Source organism: Aedes albopictus, chromosome 1, assembly GCF_035046485.1.
Source record: "Aedes albopictus strain Foshan chromosome 1, AalbF5, whole genome shotgun sequence".
Taxonomy (NCBI): domain Eukaryota; kingdom Metazoa; phylum Arthropoda; class Insecta; order Diptera; family Culicidae; genus Aedes; species Aedes albopictus.
Window position 1 is genome coordinate 71630980 of NC_085136.1, and position 19158 is coordinate 71650137.

The 19158-nt window shown below is 44.5% G+C and overlaps 3 protein-coding genes across 3 annotated transcripts; all 3 read left to right on the top strand.

Annotated features, from left to right (window-relative positions):
• The first annotated feature begins 5400 nt into the window (after positions 1–5400).
• On the top strand, positions 5401–7983 carry LOC134288600 (uncharacterized). Its single transcript, XM_062853904.1, has one exon. The coding sequence runs from the start codon at positions 5401–5403 to the stop codon at positions 7981–7983; it is 2583 nt and encodes an 860-aa protein (XP_062709888.1).
• Positions 7984–9073: 1090 nt separating this feature from the next.
• Positions 9074–11886, top strand: LOC134288602 (uncharacterized). The gene is made up of 2 exons (XM_062853907.1): positions 9074–10104; positions 10227–11886. Exons 1-2 carry the CDS (start codon positions 9074–9076, stop codon positions 11884–11886), a joined length of 2691 nt encoding a protein of 896 aa, XP_062709891.1.
• A 3510-nt stretch (positions 11887–15396) lies between these two features.
• LOC109397170 (uncharacterized) lies at positions 15397–16454 on the top strand. The gene is made up of 2 exons (XM_019669505.3): positions 15397–15953; positions 16016–16454. Exons 1-2 carry the CDS (start codon positions 15738–15740, stop codon positions 16352–16354), a joined length of 555 nt encoding a protein of 184 aa, XP_019525050.2. The 5' UTR covers positions 15397–15737; the 3' UTR covers positions 16355–16454.
• The last annotated feature ends 2704 nt before the right edge of the window (positions 16455–19158 follow it).

The following is a 19158-nucleotide window of genomic DNA, read 5'->3' on the forward strand; positions in this document are numbered from 1 at the left end:
CAACTCAGTAAAATCGGCTCATGAGGCAGGTTGTGCTAAGCAATTCACTGAGCACAATGATATTCTTAGTACACTCAAGGCTGAAATGATGTGTGAACTGAAATCCGAAATCCGATCCAACTTTGCTATTCTCCTCAATTCCAACTCATTGACCCCAAAAACTAGCAAGCGTCCAATTCGTGATAATACCAGAGTTCGAAGGATTTTTGTGCGAATACTGCCAAACCGTCTCAGGGCGTTAAGAAACGGGTTTCGGTTGGGGAAGGTAGTGCTGAGTTCCCTTGTGTGATGGTTCCAAACATAAATAAAAACGAACCGAAGTTCTGGCTGTATCTGTCAAGAATTTCGCCAGAAGTCACTACCGAACAACTTACCAGTATGGTCAAGTCAAGATTGGACTCGGACGAGATTATGGTATTCAGATTAGTTCCCAAAGGACGAGACATTGGCACGTTGTCATTTGTCTCGTTCAAAGTGGGAATAAAACAAGAGCTAAAGGCCAAGGCGCTCTCCACGTCGACTTGGCCCAGAGGTGTTTATTTTCGCGAATTTGAAGAGAAAAGCCGCCAATCTGGAAATTTTTGGAAGCCGTCCGATGCACAAATGTCACAGGGTACTGTTCCACAGAGAGAGAGCTCCGGACGAGATTCGATACGCAGCGGAGGATCCTCCGTAATCCGCGTGGGCTCAGTGGAGAATGCTTCACAGTCCAATGCGATGTCGGTGTAACTGAAGAAGAAGAAGAGCAATTGACAACATGTCCTTTAAGCAACAATATCAATGAACCTACCGCATCTGTATCATCATTTGTCCGGGATGCAGTTGGGCCAGATTTGAGTTCAGATGTGGGAGAACCTGTAATACAAAGTAGACGTATGAGCGAATTGTCGAATCGCGCTACAGTATTGACTTCAAACTCACCAGTATACGAATCTATTGCGGCACTGTCAGCACCTTCAAATGATCCAGTTGGAGCGAACATCGGAAATTCTGAACGAAAAAGAACCGTTAGCATCTACTATCAAAATATGAACAGCATCCGAGGAGCCGATCGCCTGAAAACCGTTTTCTTATCGTCGTTGGAGGAGGACTTTGATGTCTATGCTTTCACAGAAACTCACCTTGATCCGAATATAGATGATGCCATAGTGTTTCCAGCATGTTTCTCCATCTATCGATGTGACAGAAATCCTCAAAATAGTGATAAAACCTGCGGAGGAGGAGCGCTTATTGCAGTTCATTCAAGAGTTAAAAGCTCAGAGCGGACACAAGCTGAATACAATGAAGCAATTTGTGTGCAGCTCGACACCAGCAGCGGTACGTTGTTATTGTGTTGCTGCTATGTACCACCTACCTCTAGTGCAGCAAGATATCGAACGTTGGTGTCATATGTGGAGTCCATCATCCATGATATGCATCCTAGCAACGAACTACTGGTCGTTGGTGATTTCAACCTACCGAATATAAAATGGAATCAGCGCTTCTACGATCCGGATGATAATTTCTATTTACCTGATCGTATAACATCGCAGAACGAAACAACTATTGTGGACGGTTTCTCATCGGTGGGCCTCAGACAAGTATGTGGAATACCAAACCAAAACAATACATATTTGGATTTGATATTCACCACTGACTTAACTGTGTGTGAAACTGCTGTAACCGATCCACTCATAAAGCACGAGCTACATCACTATGCCATGGCTTTAAATGTGGATGTTGAATCGGTGAACGACAGTCACAGCAATATAGGGATGATCAAGAAACGACTGAAGCTCGAATCAATGGATGTGGAGAATGTTTGCAATGAATTGAGATCAGTATCATGGGAAGATGTTTTCATATCTCAAGCAGAGTATTTGAATCATGGTATGGAAGAAAGAGCTGCAAATATGTTCGATTTTCTACGTTCGGTTGGAGTGTTTTGTAACGGACCGAATCTATCTGAAGTTTTAGTAAATTGGATCGACTTCAATGTATTAAGCTTCTATTACGTGCTGTATTCAATATTCACGCGGCATGCTGTCATCGATACTCGTTCAACTAATCGAAGAGTGACAAATTATCCGGAGTGGTTTAGTCAACCGTTGATACGTTTGCTCAAATCTAAGAGAAAAGCATTCAAACGCATGAAACGATGTCCTACGCTTGAAAATATCGAAGAATACAAGCAGTTATTGCGATCCTTCAAAGTAGCCCATCTAAGTGCTTATCAGGCATACATCGAAAACATCCAAATGAATATCAAGGCGAACCCCAAGGCATTCTGGAAGTTTGTAAACAGCAAACGTAAAACAAAGGGAATTCCGGAGAACGTTAAATACGGAACAAGATCATCTGAGGGCGACGAATCGGCAGCTGACCTCTTTGCCGACTTCTTCAAGACTGTTTACCGAGACTCTACCTCTTACACCACCGTAAGTTCAACCGGAAGTCGCATTGCGTCGTTTGAAATAACAAGTGACTCGATTACTGATGGTGTGGAAAAAATCGACGGCAACAAATCCGTAGGTCCCGATCAAATTTCGAATACCTTGCTCAAAGCGTTGAAAGAGGTCATCGTCGATCCGTTACATACATTGTTCAATGTTTCTCTCTCTAATGGATACTTCCCGGCGCTATGGAGGATATCGTCCGGTTCACCTATTTATAAAAAAGGTTCTAAAAATAATGTAGAAAACTATCGTGCTGTAGCTATCCAGTCAGCGATGCCGAAGTTTTTTGAATCGCTCGTGTATAACTATCTATATGAGGCCGTTCAAACAAACTTTTCGGCTTCTCAGCATGGATTTATAAAAGGAAAATCTGTCGTTACGAACCTGTGCGAGTTTTGTTCCATTGTAACGGATTACATTTCGCAAGGATTCCAGGTCGATTGCATATATACTGATATGAGCAAGGCGTTTGATGTGGTAGACTTAGAGAGTATTCTAAAAGCAGCATCTCAATTTGGAATAGCGGGCTCGATATTCAATTGGTTGAGAACGTATCTGGGAGCGAGATTTCAATACGTGAGGGTAAACGGAGAAGAGTCCTCGACTTTCAAAATTGATTCTGGTGTTCCGCAGGGGAGTCATCTCGGTCCCCTTTTGTTTGTTATGGTAATGAACGATTTGCCAGACCATATGACAAATACAATCGTCTTAATTTACGCCGACGACGTCAAGATTTTTCGGGCAATAAAATCGGTTGAAGACTGTATCTCTCTACAAGCTGATCTACAACATTTCGGTAGTTTCTGCCGAGAACATGGACTTTGCGTTAATGCCAGCAAAAGCTCAGTGATGACGTTCACACGAAGAAGTCAGCCGCTCGTTTATACGTATCAGTATGAACAATCTCCATTGGTACGAGTTGAGACCGTTAAGGACCTAGGAGTGACTCTTGATCATGCGCTAACCTTCCACGACCATGTAAATCGAATCGTACAGGAAGCATTGCATCTTTTTGCACTTCTCAGAAGGTTTGGACGAGATCTTTTTGACCCTCACGCGATTCTACAAGTATACATAGGTCTGGTTAGATCGAAAATGGAATTTGCTAGCGTGGTATGGAGACCGCAATACGCCGGCCAAATTCAGCGCTTAGAGGGAGTTCAGAAGAAGTTCGTGAAGTTTGCTCTACGAAATCTACCGTGGTCGGGAGATCATATGCCGTGTTACCAGGACTTGTGTGGATTAGTCGATTTAGACACATTATTCGCGCGACACCGGATAGCAGATATTGTATTCTTCACCAACGTTATAACAGGGCGAGTTTCAAGTGAACATCTCAGAGCCAAAATCCAGTTCAACCATAACTCTACAAATTTACGCCAACGTAGAATCTTCAACCCCCCGCTGCGGACCCGAAATTACCTGAAACATGAGCCTGTGATCCGATTCATGCATGAGTTCAATGGGGTAAAGAACGTTATTTCCCTGGATATGACGACAAATGTGATAAAAAATAAGTTGAGATTGTTTTATCGTGGCCAGTTGTATTAATTGTTATGTGTTGGCATATTTCTAAGTATTTTTACATTTTAAGATTTAATTATGGTAAAGGGTTAAACCTACATTCCAGATAAATAAATAAATAAATAGCAGTGAGTTATTACCCGTTGCAAGAAAATAGAGAGCGAAAAAGGTGTAAAATCGCTAATAGACCTCCGCTGGTATGTTTAATCGTTATGGTGTCTTCTACAATAAGTGCGCGAATTGACCAAGGAATACTGGGCCGAAAACACCGAAATGATATTTCTTACAGGCGGAGATGTATGAGCGCTTGCGCGTACAAATTTTCGCGCAACGCATAATATCTCGCAATCGACCGTGCGCGCAGACCGTCGCGTCGTCGGGTTCTACCGCGACCGTTTTGAAGAAGATTGAAATAAATTACGGTTATATCGAGCCTGTTTTTCAGTTCGCAATAAAAGTGTTTTATCAGTTCACCCGCGAGTTGAGTTCAATGCTTTTATCCGAAATTCGGTCGAAGTTTTGATCCTGTGGGAACATTTTTTGGTCCTTCGAACCGATAAATTCGATTAGCGTTTATGCGAGTTTTGTTTTTGAGTGGGATTGAGCCCCTGCAATTAATGCAATTATCCCCCCGGGTGGGTCGGTTGGTCTAGGAATTGTTGGCATCTTTCTTCCATTGGTTGTTGTCTGCTTTGGTTTGTCCTCTCTTGCTGTCAATAAGCGATCGTCGTCAGTCTGCTACCACCGACAAACCGACGTGACACTCTGTTTCCAAGATTGGCAAGAAATTTAAACCTCAAACCGTTTAAAAATCGTAACTCGTTCTGTCATTTTCGTCTTTTGACAAAAGAAACCTTGAAGAAGACGTCATAAAACAGCACGAAAATTTTCAGCTGATCAATGTAAACATCACAAGCACTCTTATTTCTATCTAACCAATAGAAGATACAATCAACCATGCAACGGAGCTATTAAAAGAAATCCTTCGATATGAAGCAAAATAGTCAATGAACCCCAAATAAAAACTCCCAAACATAAAAACTTTCAGCGGATGAAATTTCTTTTTAACGTTCATAACGAAATGTCTTCTTATTGCGCAAAACATTGAATGCAGGTTATTACTTCAAAATGTGTAAAATAATTTGACAAGGTAAAGCTCCTGTGCGCACGCACACATAAAGAGGAAGCTGTGTAAATCATCGCGCAGATGGAGCTAGTGATTAAAAGGAGAACTTATTTGCCAAGAAAAATTGGAAAAGTTGTATGAGCTGGCACGTCAGTTTGTCGGTGCTGCTACTTCGCGAGGTCGCGCGGGACGTCGAGTCGATTGCGGGTGTTTTTTGAAAAATCAGTGCACAGTGGAAGTGATTCAGTATCAGTGGCAGTGCAGTGTTTGATACCATTATTATTGAGTGCGGTGGTGAATTCTTGATCAGTGACCATGACGAACGATCTTCGTGAGCTGGAGAAGCAGGATCGCAACATCCGGAAGACTTTGGAAGGGATGCAGTACTTCGTCGAACATTACAGCCCTGACCTAGTCGATCAAGTGGCGATTCGTCTTCAGCGATTGGAGGAAGTTTTTCAGGAGTTTCATGCGGTTCGTCGAAAGATAGAGCTGTTAACAGAAGATGTGTTCTCCGAAGACGAAGAAGAAGTGGACCAGAAGGAAACCAAGGAACAGCGAAAGGCTCGTATTGCCGGCGTGATTCAAGCGAGGGAAGAAGCGAACGTTAAGATCATGATGAAGATCGAGAACGTCTACTACAAAATCAAGGCTGCCCTCACCCGATTGCTACCCAAATCGACCCCCGTTGCTGCTGTATCCGGTGTTCAACCCCCACCAGCAGCCGCTCCAGCTGTTTCGAGAGTGAAGCTCCCAGAAATCCGACTGCCGGGCTTCGGTGGACAGCTGAGAGAGTGGGTCACATTCCGTGACACGTTTCGTAGCTTGATTCACAACAACCAACAGTTGTCAGCTATGGACAAATTCACATACCTGCGATCGTCGTTAACCGGAGAGGCTCTCCAGGAAATCAACTCTGTGGAGATGACCGAAGCGAACTACGACGTAGCCTGGGTAGCATTGGAGCGCAGGTACGAGAACAAGAAGCTGATCGTCAAAGCCCATTTGGATTCACTATTCTCGGTGGAGGCGATGAAGAAGGAGAGCTACGAGTCGCTGAGCAAGCTGATCGGCGACTTTGAGAAAAACCTGTTGATGCTGGACAAGATAGGAGAGAACACGGCGAATTGGAGCACCATCCTGGTGTACATGATCTGCTCGCGATTAGATCCGGCCACTCTCAGACAATGGGAGGCACACCATAAATCAAATGCGGTTCCGACGTACGCGAATTTGATCCAGTTCCTTCGTGAGCATTGTTCTGTACTCCCGTCAATTGCGCCGAGTAATTCCATTCCTGTCCAAGAAAAGCGTTCGATGGTTGGCGTGAGCAATGCTGCAGTTCAGTCGTGGAACAAGTGCCTCTACTGTCGAGAATCGTTCCATTCAGCGTTCCGTTGCTTCAAGTTCCTGAAGATGAAGGTTCCAGAACGTCTCGACGTGGCTCGGCGGAGTAAAGTTTGCCTGAACTGTCTAACTGCTGGACATTATGCGAAGTCGTGTACGAAGGGCTGCTGTCATCACTGCCAGCAGAAACATCATTCCCTGTTGCGCACTGATTCAAGCCAGCAGTCACCTCCACCTGTCAAATCCTCCGTCCCGTCGCAGAAGAAACCTCCATCGTCAAACCAGCAGCAACACCAAACACAACCACACACCAGTAGCCATTCCACACCAACCCAGACCATTACACCGTCCACAAGCGCTCTCCCTGTTACTCACTCGCCAAACACTCAACCACTGCACACCACAAATCAGACATGCACAAGCCAGAACTCCGTTTCCCTCTCAGTGAGCAACCGTACCGGAGACGTCCTTCTCTCCACTGCCGTGGTCTCTGTCAAGGACCAGTACGGTGCGACACGACTAGCCAGAGCTTTGCTAGATTCGTGCTCGCAGTTCTGTTTCATGACCACCAATTTCAGTCAAAAACTGAAACTCCGTGGATTTCCCGATCACTTGACTGTTCAAGGAATCGGAGGTTCCAATTCAGTATCCCGTAGACGAGTGAACGCTCGGATCCTTCCCCGGTCCGGTGATATTTCGTCCTACAACGAGGACATGTCGTTCTACATTCTACCGGAGTTGACAGCCTCTCTGCCAGTCCAAAGGGTCAACGTCGGTCAATGGAAGCCGCCATCCAGCATCGTGTTGGCCGATCCACAGTTCTGTGAGCCCGGGCAGTTCGACATCATCATCGGTGCCGAGTATTTCTACGATCTTCTCACCGAAGGACGAAGCAAGATTAGCGAGGAGGGACCAACTCTGCAGAATACTGTCTTCGGTTGGATTGTTTCAGGACGCATTCCTGATCAACCAGTGAGTCCAACGCAAGCAGTTTCGTTTTCTTGCACGCTAGCGGACATCCAGGACCAGCTAGCACGCTTCTGGGAGTTGGAGTCCTGCAAGTCCAGTAGCATCCAGTCGGTAGAAGAATCAACGTGCGAGACCATCTTCGACGAGACAACAACTCGGGATAGCAGTGGCAGATTCATGGTGTCGTTGCCGAAGAAGGAGTTCGTCATGCAGCAGCTTGGCGAATGTGAAACGATTGCCACTAAACGTTTCTTAGCCTTGGAACGACGACTAGAAGCCAACCCCGAGCTGAAGACTCAGTATCATCAGTTCATCCGTGAATATGAGCAGCTTGGCCATATGAAGCAGGTGGACAGTGAAGATCCAGACTTTCCCATCTACTTCCTTCCGCATCACGCAGTGTTGAAGTCAGACAGTACCACGACGAAGCTGCGGGTAGTATTCGACGCATCCTGCAAAACGTCCACAGGAGTCTCGTTAAACGATGCCCTGATGGTCGGACCCGTCGTTCAGGATGACCTGCTGGCGATTCAACTGCGTTTCCGTCTTCACCGAATAGCCGTCGTCGCAGACGTGGAGTAAATGTATCGGACCCAAGTAACCACTAAGCCGTAAAAATTGGCACCAAGTTGGTTCTATATCCACATGAAGAGCAATGTTAACAGAGCTCATTAGAACTACATCCTATAATAGATCTGCTTAAAAGCCAATTTTGGCGAAATATTCGGCTGATATACGGCCAGTTTCAATCTGCGTACCGAGTCTCTGGTGAATGAGTTGTCAAAAATGGGTCAAGAAAAAAGAAAAAAAAATTATTTACTTTCTTTATTTTTTTCTCTGGATGTTTTCCATCGAAGTCAACTTTTCTTCGATTTTTTACGGCTTGATCCAGATTCGATCTGATGTCCTCGGGGTTGTTAGTTTCAAGTGGATGTCCTCACGTTTCCCATCTGCTCCATCGATGCACCAAGAGATCGGTTTGCTCAGCACCGTATTTAAGGAAAAGAAGGCAACAAGTTGGGACAGCATTGATGTTCTGATCCGAATGTTCCGGATGATCCGATGTTCGGATCTGAAATCGGGCACAATGTGGCCGCATTGGAAATGTATAAAATGGTTTTATGGAGGGTGGAGAGAAATCTGCAGGAGATGCAGCTAGGGAAGTTTGGGAGGTTGACGAGGTTCCGTAACAAGAGGAATCAGAATGGGGCCCATCAATTAGTTTTGGTGTTCGTCTGTAGGAAAAACAATTGAAATTGCACAGGTAAACATCCGATGCATTTATATCATAATCGAGGAAGCAGCTATACATTTTCTGTTTCAATTTAATGATTGAAGTGTCCGACGATCTATCGATCGTACGAAATTTCCGAGGAAATTTTATTGTCTTGCTTCGGTTCAGATTTGTTTTCCTTGAAATCAGCTTTGATTGATATAAACGTCATGCACGCCAAGCCTTTTAACAGCACTGTCAGGCTTCTTATTCGGCTGATAGACACTGGGTTTACAAGCACTAAAGCATAGCGTCATATACTAATATACGGCTTATTTTAGTGCTTACTATTTATAATGCCTGATAGCATTTGAAAATTTCCTACTGAGCCTATTGACACGAAAAAGCTGCTGTATGACCTTTAGACCGCTTACGCCAGTGCTTAGTGGTTACTTGGGGATGATCCTCGTCTATCCGTCAGATCAACGGCTTCAGTGCATTCTGTGGAGGGATACTCCGAACGAACCTATCCGCACGTTTCAGTTAGCCACAGTACCGTATGGGACAGCATGTGCTCCGTACTTGGCGACCAAGTGTCTGCAACGGCTGGCAGAACTTGAGGCCGAGAGATATCCTGTGGCGGCGAAGGCAATGAAGGAGGATTACTATGTCGACGATATGCTGAGTGGAGCCGATAACCTTGAAGCCGCTACGCAGTTAACCAGAGAAATGCTCGAGCTTGCTTCCTCCGGTGGTTTCACTTTGCGAAAATGGAACTCCAATTCCAGCGCACTCCTGGATCAGTTACCAGAGAATCTCGTCGACCGCCGGCCGGAGCTTGAGCTGGATACTGCGAACACTCCAGTGAAGACACTCGGGCTGCTCTGGGACACCATTTCAGACAGTTTTCTCTTCCGTTCACCTGTGTGGAACTCAGAGGCACCCATCACCAAGCGAATTGTGCTTGCGGACACAGCTCGTTTATTCGATCCCATCGGCCTAGTGGGACCTGTCATCGTCGCAGCGAAGATATTCGTTCAAGACCTGTGGAAGCAGAAGTGCGACTGGGACGAACCGTTATCCGAAGCATTCCAGAATTTTTGGATCGAGTATAGGAGAAATCTCTCCGCCCTTTCGTCGTTATCGATTCCTCGATGGGTGGCGTTCAGTACGGATCTGGCGTCCGTTCAGGTTCATGGCTTCTGCGATGCTTCTAACAAGGCGTATGGAGCATGCCTCTACCTCCGCAGTACTACCTTCGGCGGTTCCGTAGAAGTGCGCCTCATCACAGCCAAGTCCAAGGTCGCACCACTTGAAGATCTGAAGCGGAAGAAAAGGGTTCAGACCACTCACCGGCTGGAACTCTCCGGAGCATTGCTGCTCAGTCATTTATACGAAAAGTTCGTCGCCAGCACAGCAATTCAGCACACCGCCTTCTTTTGGACCGATTCGACGATCGTGATGTACTGGCTGTCGTCGCTGCCGTCACGGTAGCAGATGTTTGTTGCGAATCGTGTGTCGGAAATCCAACACGCCACGAAAGGATGCCTGTGGAACCACGTAGCCGGTGAAGAAAATCCCGCCGACATCATCTCTCGGGGAATGACACCAGCTCAGCTACAGTACGAAAGGCAGTGGTTCGAGGGACCGCTGTGCTTCGTCAGGACGCGAGCATCTGGCCGTCCAAGGCTCCAGAAGAGGAAATCGATCCTGCCATACTGGAAGAGAAGAAGGTCGTTGCGCTCCCAGCGACGGCTGAGTCCGTTAGCGAAATATTCAGTCTCCGTTCATCGCTGTTCAGTTTAGTCAGGTTGGTCGCTGGCATCCGCCGGTTCGTGCACAACACACAGCACGACAGACAGGACAGACGCACAGGGTGTCTGACGTTCCCTGAACACGAGCAGGCCTTGACATTCCTGGTTCAGCTGGCGCAACAAGAAGCCTTTCTAGCTGAGATAGCAGCGTTGAACAAGAACAATCCAGTCAGTCCATCGTCTTCGATAAGCAGGTTGAATCCAGTTCTCGTCAGTGGAATCCTCTGTGTGGGAGGCCGACTAGCCAAGGCGCCAATGTCAGCGATTCGGAAACATCCGATGATTTTGAGTCACCATCATCCACTGGCAAGGTTGGTCCTGCACTACTACCATTGCAAGCACTTTCATTCCGGATTGCAACTTCTCGTGTCCACCGTTCGTGAGCGTTTCTGGATCACGCGCATCAGGAGTCTTGCTAATTCTGTATTGCACGAATGCGTTCGTTGCTTCCGAACCAGGCCGAAGGTGCTAGACCAGCTTATGGCTGATCTTCCGTCGGAACGAGTCTCTCCGGCACCTCCATTCCTTAGAGTAGGCGTGGATTATTGCGGACCGTTCCTGATCAAATACCCTGTTCGTCGCGCGACTCCCACGAAACATTACGTCGCCATTTTCATCTGCCTCGTTACGAAGGCAGTCCATCTCGAGTTGGCTAGCGATCTTACCAGCGAAGCCTTCCTTGCCGCCTTCAAAAGGTTCGTGGCTCGCAGAGGAAAACCGATCCTGGTCATGTGCGACAACGCCACAAACTTCGTGGGAGCCAAGCGCCAACTGGATGAATTACGGCAGCTGTTCATCGACCAAACGTTCCAGGAGTCCATCGTCCGTGGAGCGATCGAGGGCGGCATAGAATTCCGCTTCATTCCAGCAAGATCCCCCAACTTCGGTGGTCTTTGGGAGGCCGCCGTGAAGTCTTTCAAGGGTCATTTCAAGCGTACCATCGGCGACCGTGTGCTGCAGTACGACGAGATGATCACCGTGTTGCCACAAGTTGAAGCGATCCTCAACTCCCGGCCCCTCACGCCGGTCAGTAACGATCCGTCGGACTTCGAAGCGTTGACGCCAGGTCACTTCTTGGTTCAGCGACCGTTGACAGCAGTTCCAGATCCATCTCTAGAAGATCTGCAGCGGAATCGGCTGTCCATGTGGCAGCAAGCGCAAGACTACGTTCAGCAAATCTGGACCAAGTGGTCCACTCAGTACTTGTCCGATCTCCATAACCGGACCAAATGGACCCGGAAACGGGACAACATCTCTGTTGGGACTCTAGTCCTACTCAAAGAAGACAAGCTTCCGCCACTAAGGTGGAAATTGGGCCGCGTCATTCAGATCCACCCCGGATCAGATGGTAACATACGCGTTGTTACTGTGAAGGCCCAGGGCGGCGAGTATCAGAGGGCCATTTCGAAAATTTGCGTCCTTCCGATCCGCGACAACCTGGAGTCTGAGCAGATCTAATCTACATTCTGTTCGTCGATTCTACTGCTTCTTTGAACTGCCAACTCGTTCCAAATTCCTGCCTACCGGAACCACTTGAGGTCTACAATATCAGTACCTCATTCGTCACCTGTTGGTCATTCAGTGGCCAGCCACAATCGTATCGTTCTGCATGTGTGAAGTCCACGGTGCCGTCCTGTCCGTCATTTTGAAGCGTTCCCGATTATGTCGCCATTTCCATTTGCCAAGGTAGCAGAGGCGTTGCATCCATGCGTTCGTGGTGAAGGAGTATCCATGGAACCGCTTGATCCGCCGGCGACCGCATCATCGGCTCGTCATCGTAGAATGCGTCTGCATCGTCCGCCCTATTGAAGCTCCACCGTTGTGCGACCGGGACATCGTCGGTGCTTTGGCACCCGCGGAGGCCAGGAGGCCTCCGCTCCAGGCAAGTCATTTTATGCTTGGGTTATATAGGTGAAAAAGCACCCTCTCATTTTCCAGATAGTTTTTCCGTTTGCTTGCCTGTGGACCGTGGACTCCATCATCCGTTTAGTCTGTCAACCTGGACCAGGGATGGGAACACTCACTTGCAAAGAGTTACACTCACTTGCTTTTTTCTCAGCTTAGAAGCGTGCAATCAAGAAATGATGTATGGACGACTTTTGCCTTGTGGTTTTGTCTAAAACTTTGCCGAACAGTGTAGGTGTCGCACACGAATTCCGAAGCCATGACAGAGCTGTGAAAGCGACTCTCCACGAGGTGAGTGTAATTTACATTCACCTCGTGGAGAGTTGCCTTCGCACCTCCCTCACGACTTCGGTATGCGTGTGCGATCCCTACTCTATTCGGCAAACTTTTAGACAAAATCACCAGGCAACAGTCGTCCATACATCGTTTTTTGATTGCACGCTTCTGAGCTAACAAAACTGCAAGTGAGTGTAACTCTTTGCAAGTGAGTGTTCCCATCCTTGACCTGGACATCATCGGCGTACCGACGTTCGATCGTTCATCCGGGACATCGTTGGTGCTTCGGCGCCCGCGGAGGCCAGGAGGCCTCCGCTCCAGGGAAGTCTATTTTGGTTTGGGTTATATAGATGAAAATGCACCCTCTCATCTTTCAGGGTAGCCTTCCCATCGTAGATCCGCGGCATCCGGCCGTGGGACAGTCGTACGTTCGTCCGTGGGGTTACCGGCGATCCGTCTGTGGGACAACCGTCCAGCGGATTCGTGTTCGGTTATCCGTGTGAAACAACCACAACCGTGGTAGCCCGTCGTATCAGCCCTCGAGTGCATCCGTGTTGGCAGAACCGTAGAAGGAACAGCAGCAGTTTTCGCAGTAGAGCAGTCGTCGAATATCCGAAGCCATCGTCATCGAGTCGACAGTCGTTGGCGGTTAGCTTCAACAGAAGAAGAGCAGTCGTCGGTTTCGTACCGCCGGCGTCATCCCTTGTTTCAGTAGCGGAAGTCAGTGTAGCAGTAAGGTTTAGTGTAGATGTAGAGTAGTTGAAATCGCCGAGATTCCAAGGTGGGCGGTATGTTTATACACATTTGAATATATAGCATAGGGTATGTGTTCCATCAGTAATCTCACGCTCCCATATCCATCCTATTCGAAAACTAGCGATTACGGCACCGATTGATTCCGTTCTTTTTGTTTTCATGCGTGCTCACTCCCAACAAAAAATACAAAAATAAGAAATAAAACAAACAACGCTTCAATCCTTTGTTTTTCGTAGGATGAAAACGGGAGCCACATGCTTAATAAGGGAACCAGTACCCTATGTTCCACAAGAGAATCTCTCTTTAATCTAATTACTCCCGATCAACCCGAATCTCATCAGCTGTAGGTACACGCTATAGAGTACAAACAAACCATTAGCAGTGAGTTATCTCGCAATCGACCGTGCGCGCAGACCGTCGCGTCGTCGGGTTCTACCGCGACCGTTTTGAAGAAGATTGAAATAAATTACGGTTATATCGAGCCTGTTTTTCAGTTCGCAATAAAAGTGTTTTATCAGTTCACCCGCGAGTTGAGTTCAATGCTTTTATCCGAAATCCGGTCGAAGTTTTGATCCTGTGGGAACAGTACTATTGAAAGTAGAATACCAATAATCATCAAATTTTGCAGACATAATAGACACATAATCAACTACTAACTAACTAACTAAAATTTTCACTTACACTCACCCCTATCAACACCAGTAGCTTTCAAGCCAATTGATCAAAGTTGATGAAATTTTGCAATAAAGTGTCTCTATAAGTACCATAACTGCTAACGAAATTTCATAATTATCATCACAGAACTTTGAACTGTAGCGTAAAAGAACTATTTATTATGCGAATGAAAATTGGTCATGATTATACAAAATGCTTAAAACCACGTCTGTTTGTTTTTCACCCACAGTTAAAAGTAACACACTGATTTTTATGAAATTTGGCACAAATAATAAACATACACCAAAGAGTTCTCAGTCAATTATTTGGCCAATTTTACCGATACAGGCTTTACATACACACATACAGACATTCTCTCAATTCATCGAACTGAGTTGATTGGCATATGTGACTTGACCAGGGGCGTACAATTTCGTTTCAATGATACACTTTCATGCAACATTTGAATGAGTCACTTCAAGTGTTTCATACATTTTTATAATGACTCGGTCGTTAAAAAAAACTTTTCCACTCATCGTAGCACTCGGTAGTCTCCCACCCGGTCGCATTGCTTGTGCTTCACCCGTCAGAGCATTAGTGTCTCACTGGTGCGCGCTAGTCTCTCAATGGTTACGGGCGCCGATTAATTGGATTTAAGTGGTAGAATTTGTTATCCTCTTTCATAAAACATAATTATCATTCTATTGGCGTGCACCACTATTTAAAAATGTGGTTTAAATAGTGTTTTTAGCATGTTGAAGTATTTCAATGACTCATAAATGAAACGAAAATCCAAGTGTATCATCCCATGTTTCATACACACTTGTTTCTGTAGCAGCAACGAACGAGTGTGTTGCTGGGTGAGAGATGAAGCATCACAGCAGTCCATTCGCATGGGAAACGATTTGCTACAGTCGTCGTACGTCATGTTTTCCTTTCGAAATTGCACGACCCTGGACTTGACTCTCCGAGCCTTCTACCGAAAATTCGTTTTTGCCTTTCTCATACGCCAAAGTGTATGTTCACTCAAAAAACGAAAAAAAAAACTGGAAAAACTCCCTTGTCCATACATTTCTGTAAATCAGACCTGAACACCCTGGGAGCCTCTGCAATAACTGATTTTAAGGCCAGGATCGGATCTTCGTTTGGACCTGGGGCCTTACCCAAGTAACACACTTGTCACAGAAAAGTCACAGATATCGACTTTGCGAATATGAACAGTCCATAGCGTGTACCAAAACCCCGTAATTCGAACCACTGATAATAATTACAATTACCACACATGCAACCGTGGGAGCACGCCACCTAACTTGATAACATCCGTTTGAAATCTATATATATAAAAATGGATTTCCGTCTGTCTGTCTGTCTGTCTGACCGCTATGGGTTCGGAAACTACTGGACCGATCGGTGTGAAATTTTGTACGTGGATACTGTCGGGGCCGGGGAAGGTTCTTAGCTTGGTGTGAGACCTCTTCGGCCTCTGAAACGGGGGGTTCCCATACATATGACTTGGCGGGGGGGCGGCCCTATAGAGCTGCATGTCAAAAAACACAGTAGGCAGGCAGTACGACGTTTGCCGGGACAGCTAGTTCAACATAAATCATGATAGCTCAATAACTGTGATCAATCATAACAAGCACGATTATCGTTCTCCCAATGTTCAGCAGCTCACGCTCCTCCATTTAGAATGTTTGTAGAACCTTTTCTGTAAAACAATGGAGTACGCGCTCGTTTTGGGCTTCGTAGTGCTAGGACTTTTTCCGATAGCTACCTCGACTGGTATAGAACCGGAAATCACTTTCCAACGGGTCGAGCAAACCATGGGATTCGAAATTGTTCGCAGCGATTTGCGCGTCACAAAATTCAACCGGACCTGCGCCGTTGCGAATGGAACTGTTGATATGTTTTTCGATCTGGACAACAGTTTCACGGTAACTAGCAAAACCGTTTCAAACTAACAGTGTTTCACACTTTTTATTTATTTCAAAACTAGTTCCAAGTCGTTCTGGAGTACAGTCGAATGGGCAACAATCAGTTCAACCTGTCCCCAATGAAAATACCGGAACAACCGCTCTGCCAGTTCCTAAACGGAACGTACCGTGAATACGAATCCATCTTCGAGGGCACCTCAAACTACCCCAAAGTTGGTCCGGATGGGTTGTGTCCCTTTCCGGCCGGACACTACTGGAACAGAGACTTGGTGTTCGATGTCACGAAGCTGCCGGCCGTCATTCCGGAGGGATTTTGGCGCGTTACAATGCTGCTGCGAGGACCTTTGGGTACGGTCGACTTCATCATTTACGCTAAACTGTCGAAGGAGTTATTTTGGTAACCACCGCTTTAATTGACCTAATTGACATTCTGTAAAGCTGGGTAGAAATTTGTGTGCAAAATAATAATCAACTATTCTTCTTTCGGGATGAAATTGATCAAACAGTGAAAAAGGTGTTTAACTTCTGGAAATAACCCTTATAACTGAATACAGTAAAACCTCCATGAGTCGATATTGGAGGGACCATCGACTCAAGGAAATATCGAGTAGTGGAACAAAAATCCTTTAGGAAGCTTTTTGGGGGGACCATCATAGTAACCCAGATTTTTTTTTCAGTATGGAAAAATTTACCTCCATGAGTCGATATCGAGTCAAGGAACATCGACTCATGGAGGTTCGACTGTAGTTAGCATTCTCGTATAATTCAGTTTGGTTAGGAAAGATTTGATGCCTTGACGAAGAGAACAAAACGGCTGAGAATATGCCAGTTGCCCTACCAGTTATTCCATTCTGAATTATCTACGTCATTATGAGACACCGGCTTCGTCATGCTTAACGACATTTGAACCTATTGGTTAAGACATAAGCTTAATTATAGTGTTCAAGATTGGTTTGTGTGCTGAATGCGCATTGCTGCCATAGTTAACCTCATAGCTTCCAATTGGAAAGCAAGTTCTGTCCCAGTTGGAACGTAATACCAACGTAAAACAAGAGCATTTCCAGGTAACAATTCGATGCTGTACAAACGTTTCTCCAACTATTTTAAATCAGCCTGTGTTTGAACAAAAGCTGTACACAAGAGGTACAATCCGTTATTCAGCTCCTAAACATCTAATTTTGGGTGATTTTATTCTACCTTTAGCTGATTCGAGGTTCATTGGAAGGCTGATTAAAGGCTTAATGTGCCCTTAATCAGTAATCAATTAAATTTATTAATTGTGTAAAAGTAAAATAAAAATACAGTGATAGACATTCGTTTAGCCGAGACCAATAAATTTTCAAAAAAGTGTCAGGAAACTCATACAAAAGATTTTATGATAAAACTTTTTTATAGTAGTGATAGTACAACTAGTACTGTTTTATAAAAATGTGATACATCACACTTACATATACACTGAAGCAAAAACGAGGGTAAAAACCCTTCAAATGTCATTTTTTGCCTAGACATTCGTTTAGCCGAGGTAAATGAAAAAATCGTTTTCAATAGATGTTTTGTCATTTCGTGAGTATATTTCGAGGATATACCCCAAGGCATTTAGTTTATGACGTGTTAGCAAGATAATTGACCTTAAAAGTTTATTTATTTGTGAAATTCAGAGAAATATTATAAAAAAAATGTCCCGAAAAGGAGGAGCGATGATAAACAAATTTGTTGAGGAAAAATGATTTCCGTAAACACTCAAACGTAAGCTAGATTAGCAGTTTTGAAAATATGGCACAGAATTATTGTTAGAAATGTTCAAATTATTGCATAAAATGTCATGAAAAAATTAAGTATATTGTTTTTTGGTGGGTTAAACCTTAAAATGGGATTGATAAAAGCTAAAATAAATAGTTCTGCGTTGAAATAATGACGTGCCCTAATGCCTGTGGAGTATACCTGTTTGATACTAGCATTACTAAATGAGTTTGAAGACTACTAAGTGAAAGAACTGCAAGAAGTGTCAGAATTTTTGTACCCTGTTTATTTAAAAGCAGATGCTCATACAAAAACGCAAGATATGGTCAAACAATTGGGTTATTTCATTCAATCTGAAGAAATATATTGTAAATGAGTCTTAGTTGTGAACCACATTCATTTTTAACATGAATTATTTGGAAAGAACGTTTAAATTATGAAACAAGTAGTTCCTGCTAGAAATTTGAATACTTTCGGTGCCATTTCTCGAAATGTGGACGGCTCACATGTACGTTATTTCAGCCAGAATACAGTCTAGAAGATATTGGGAGCTATTAGAAGACGTAATAGTAATAAATGCTGTGATTTATGCAAGTGAAACCATCATATTTCATCAAAACAATACTTAAATACGTGATTTTTTGATGGTTTGCGTTATTTTTTTTCTGTTAAAAAAAATGTTTTTCGTAAATTTTCAACCTGCACTCGTCATGAAACTTTCATTAGATTCTTTTGAAACACTTCCGATAAAAATAACTACATCAAATCTCAATTTGGAAACATTCACAATATTATGACATATTTATACGAGATGCATGTAAAATTAATATAACAACACTTCTAAAAACGATCTAATTCATGATTTACAAGTCTATCTATAAAGCTGGTCACCATACAAAATGATTTTGTTGGATATTTTTCGAAATTTGTTGGTTTTTTATTATGGAATTCAATAAATTGCACAATTCGGCTGAACGAATGTCTAGGCAAAAAATTACATTTGAAGGATTTTTACCCTCGTTTTTGTTTCAGTGTACATGTAAGTGTGATGTATCGCATTTTTATAAAACAGTACTAGATATACTATCACTTCGATAAAAAAGTTTTATCATAAAATCTTTTGTATGAGTTTCCTTACACTTTTTTGAATTTTTTTTGGCCTCGGCTAAACGAATGTCTATCACTGTATTTCCGTGAGCCTATTTTTACCATTAGCTGCGTCTGCTTCCAGAAAAGATGTTTAGGAATGTATGAATTAATCTGTGGGAAAACTGGGAATTGAACTCGGACCTCCTGATTGATAGTCACTTACCTTAGCACCTACACCACACACAATTGTTTACATACCCTCGAAAACAAGAGCATTACTTGTTGTGTCTGAATAGTCAAGAACATCAGTTGAACTTATTCTGTATTGAGGTTGAAGAAGCGATGTGAACTTCACGAAAACATACTTGGGTCAGGT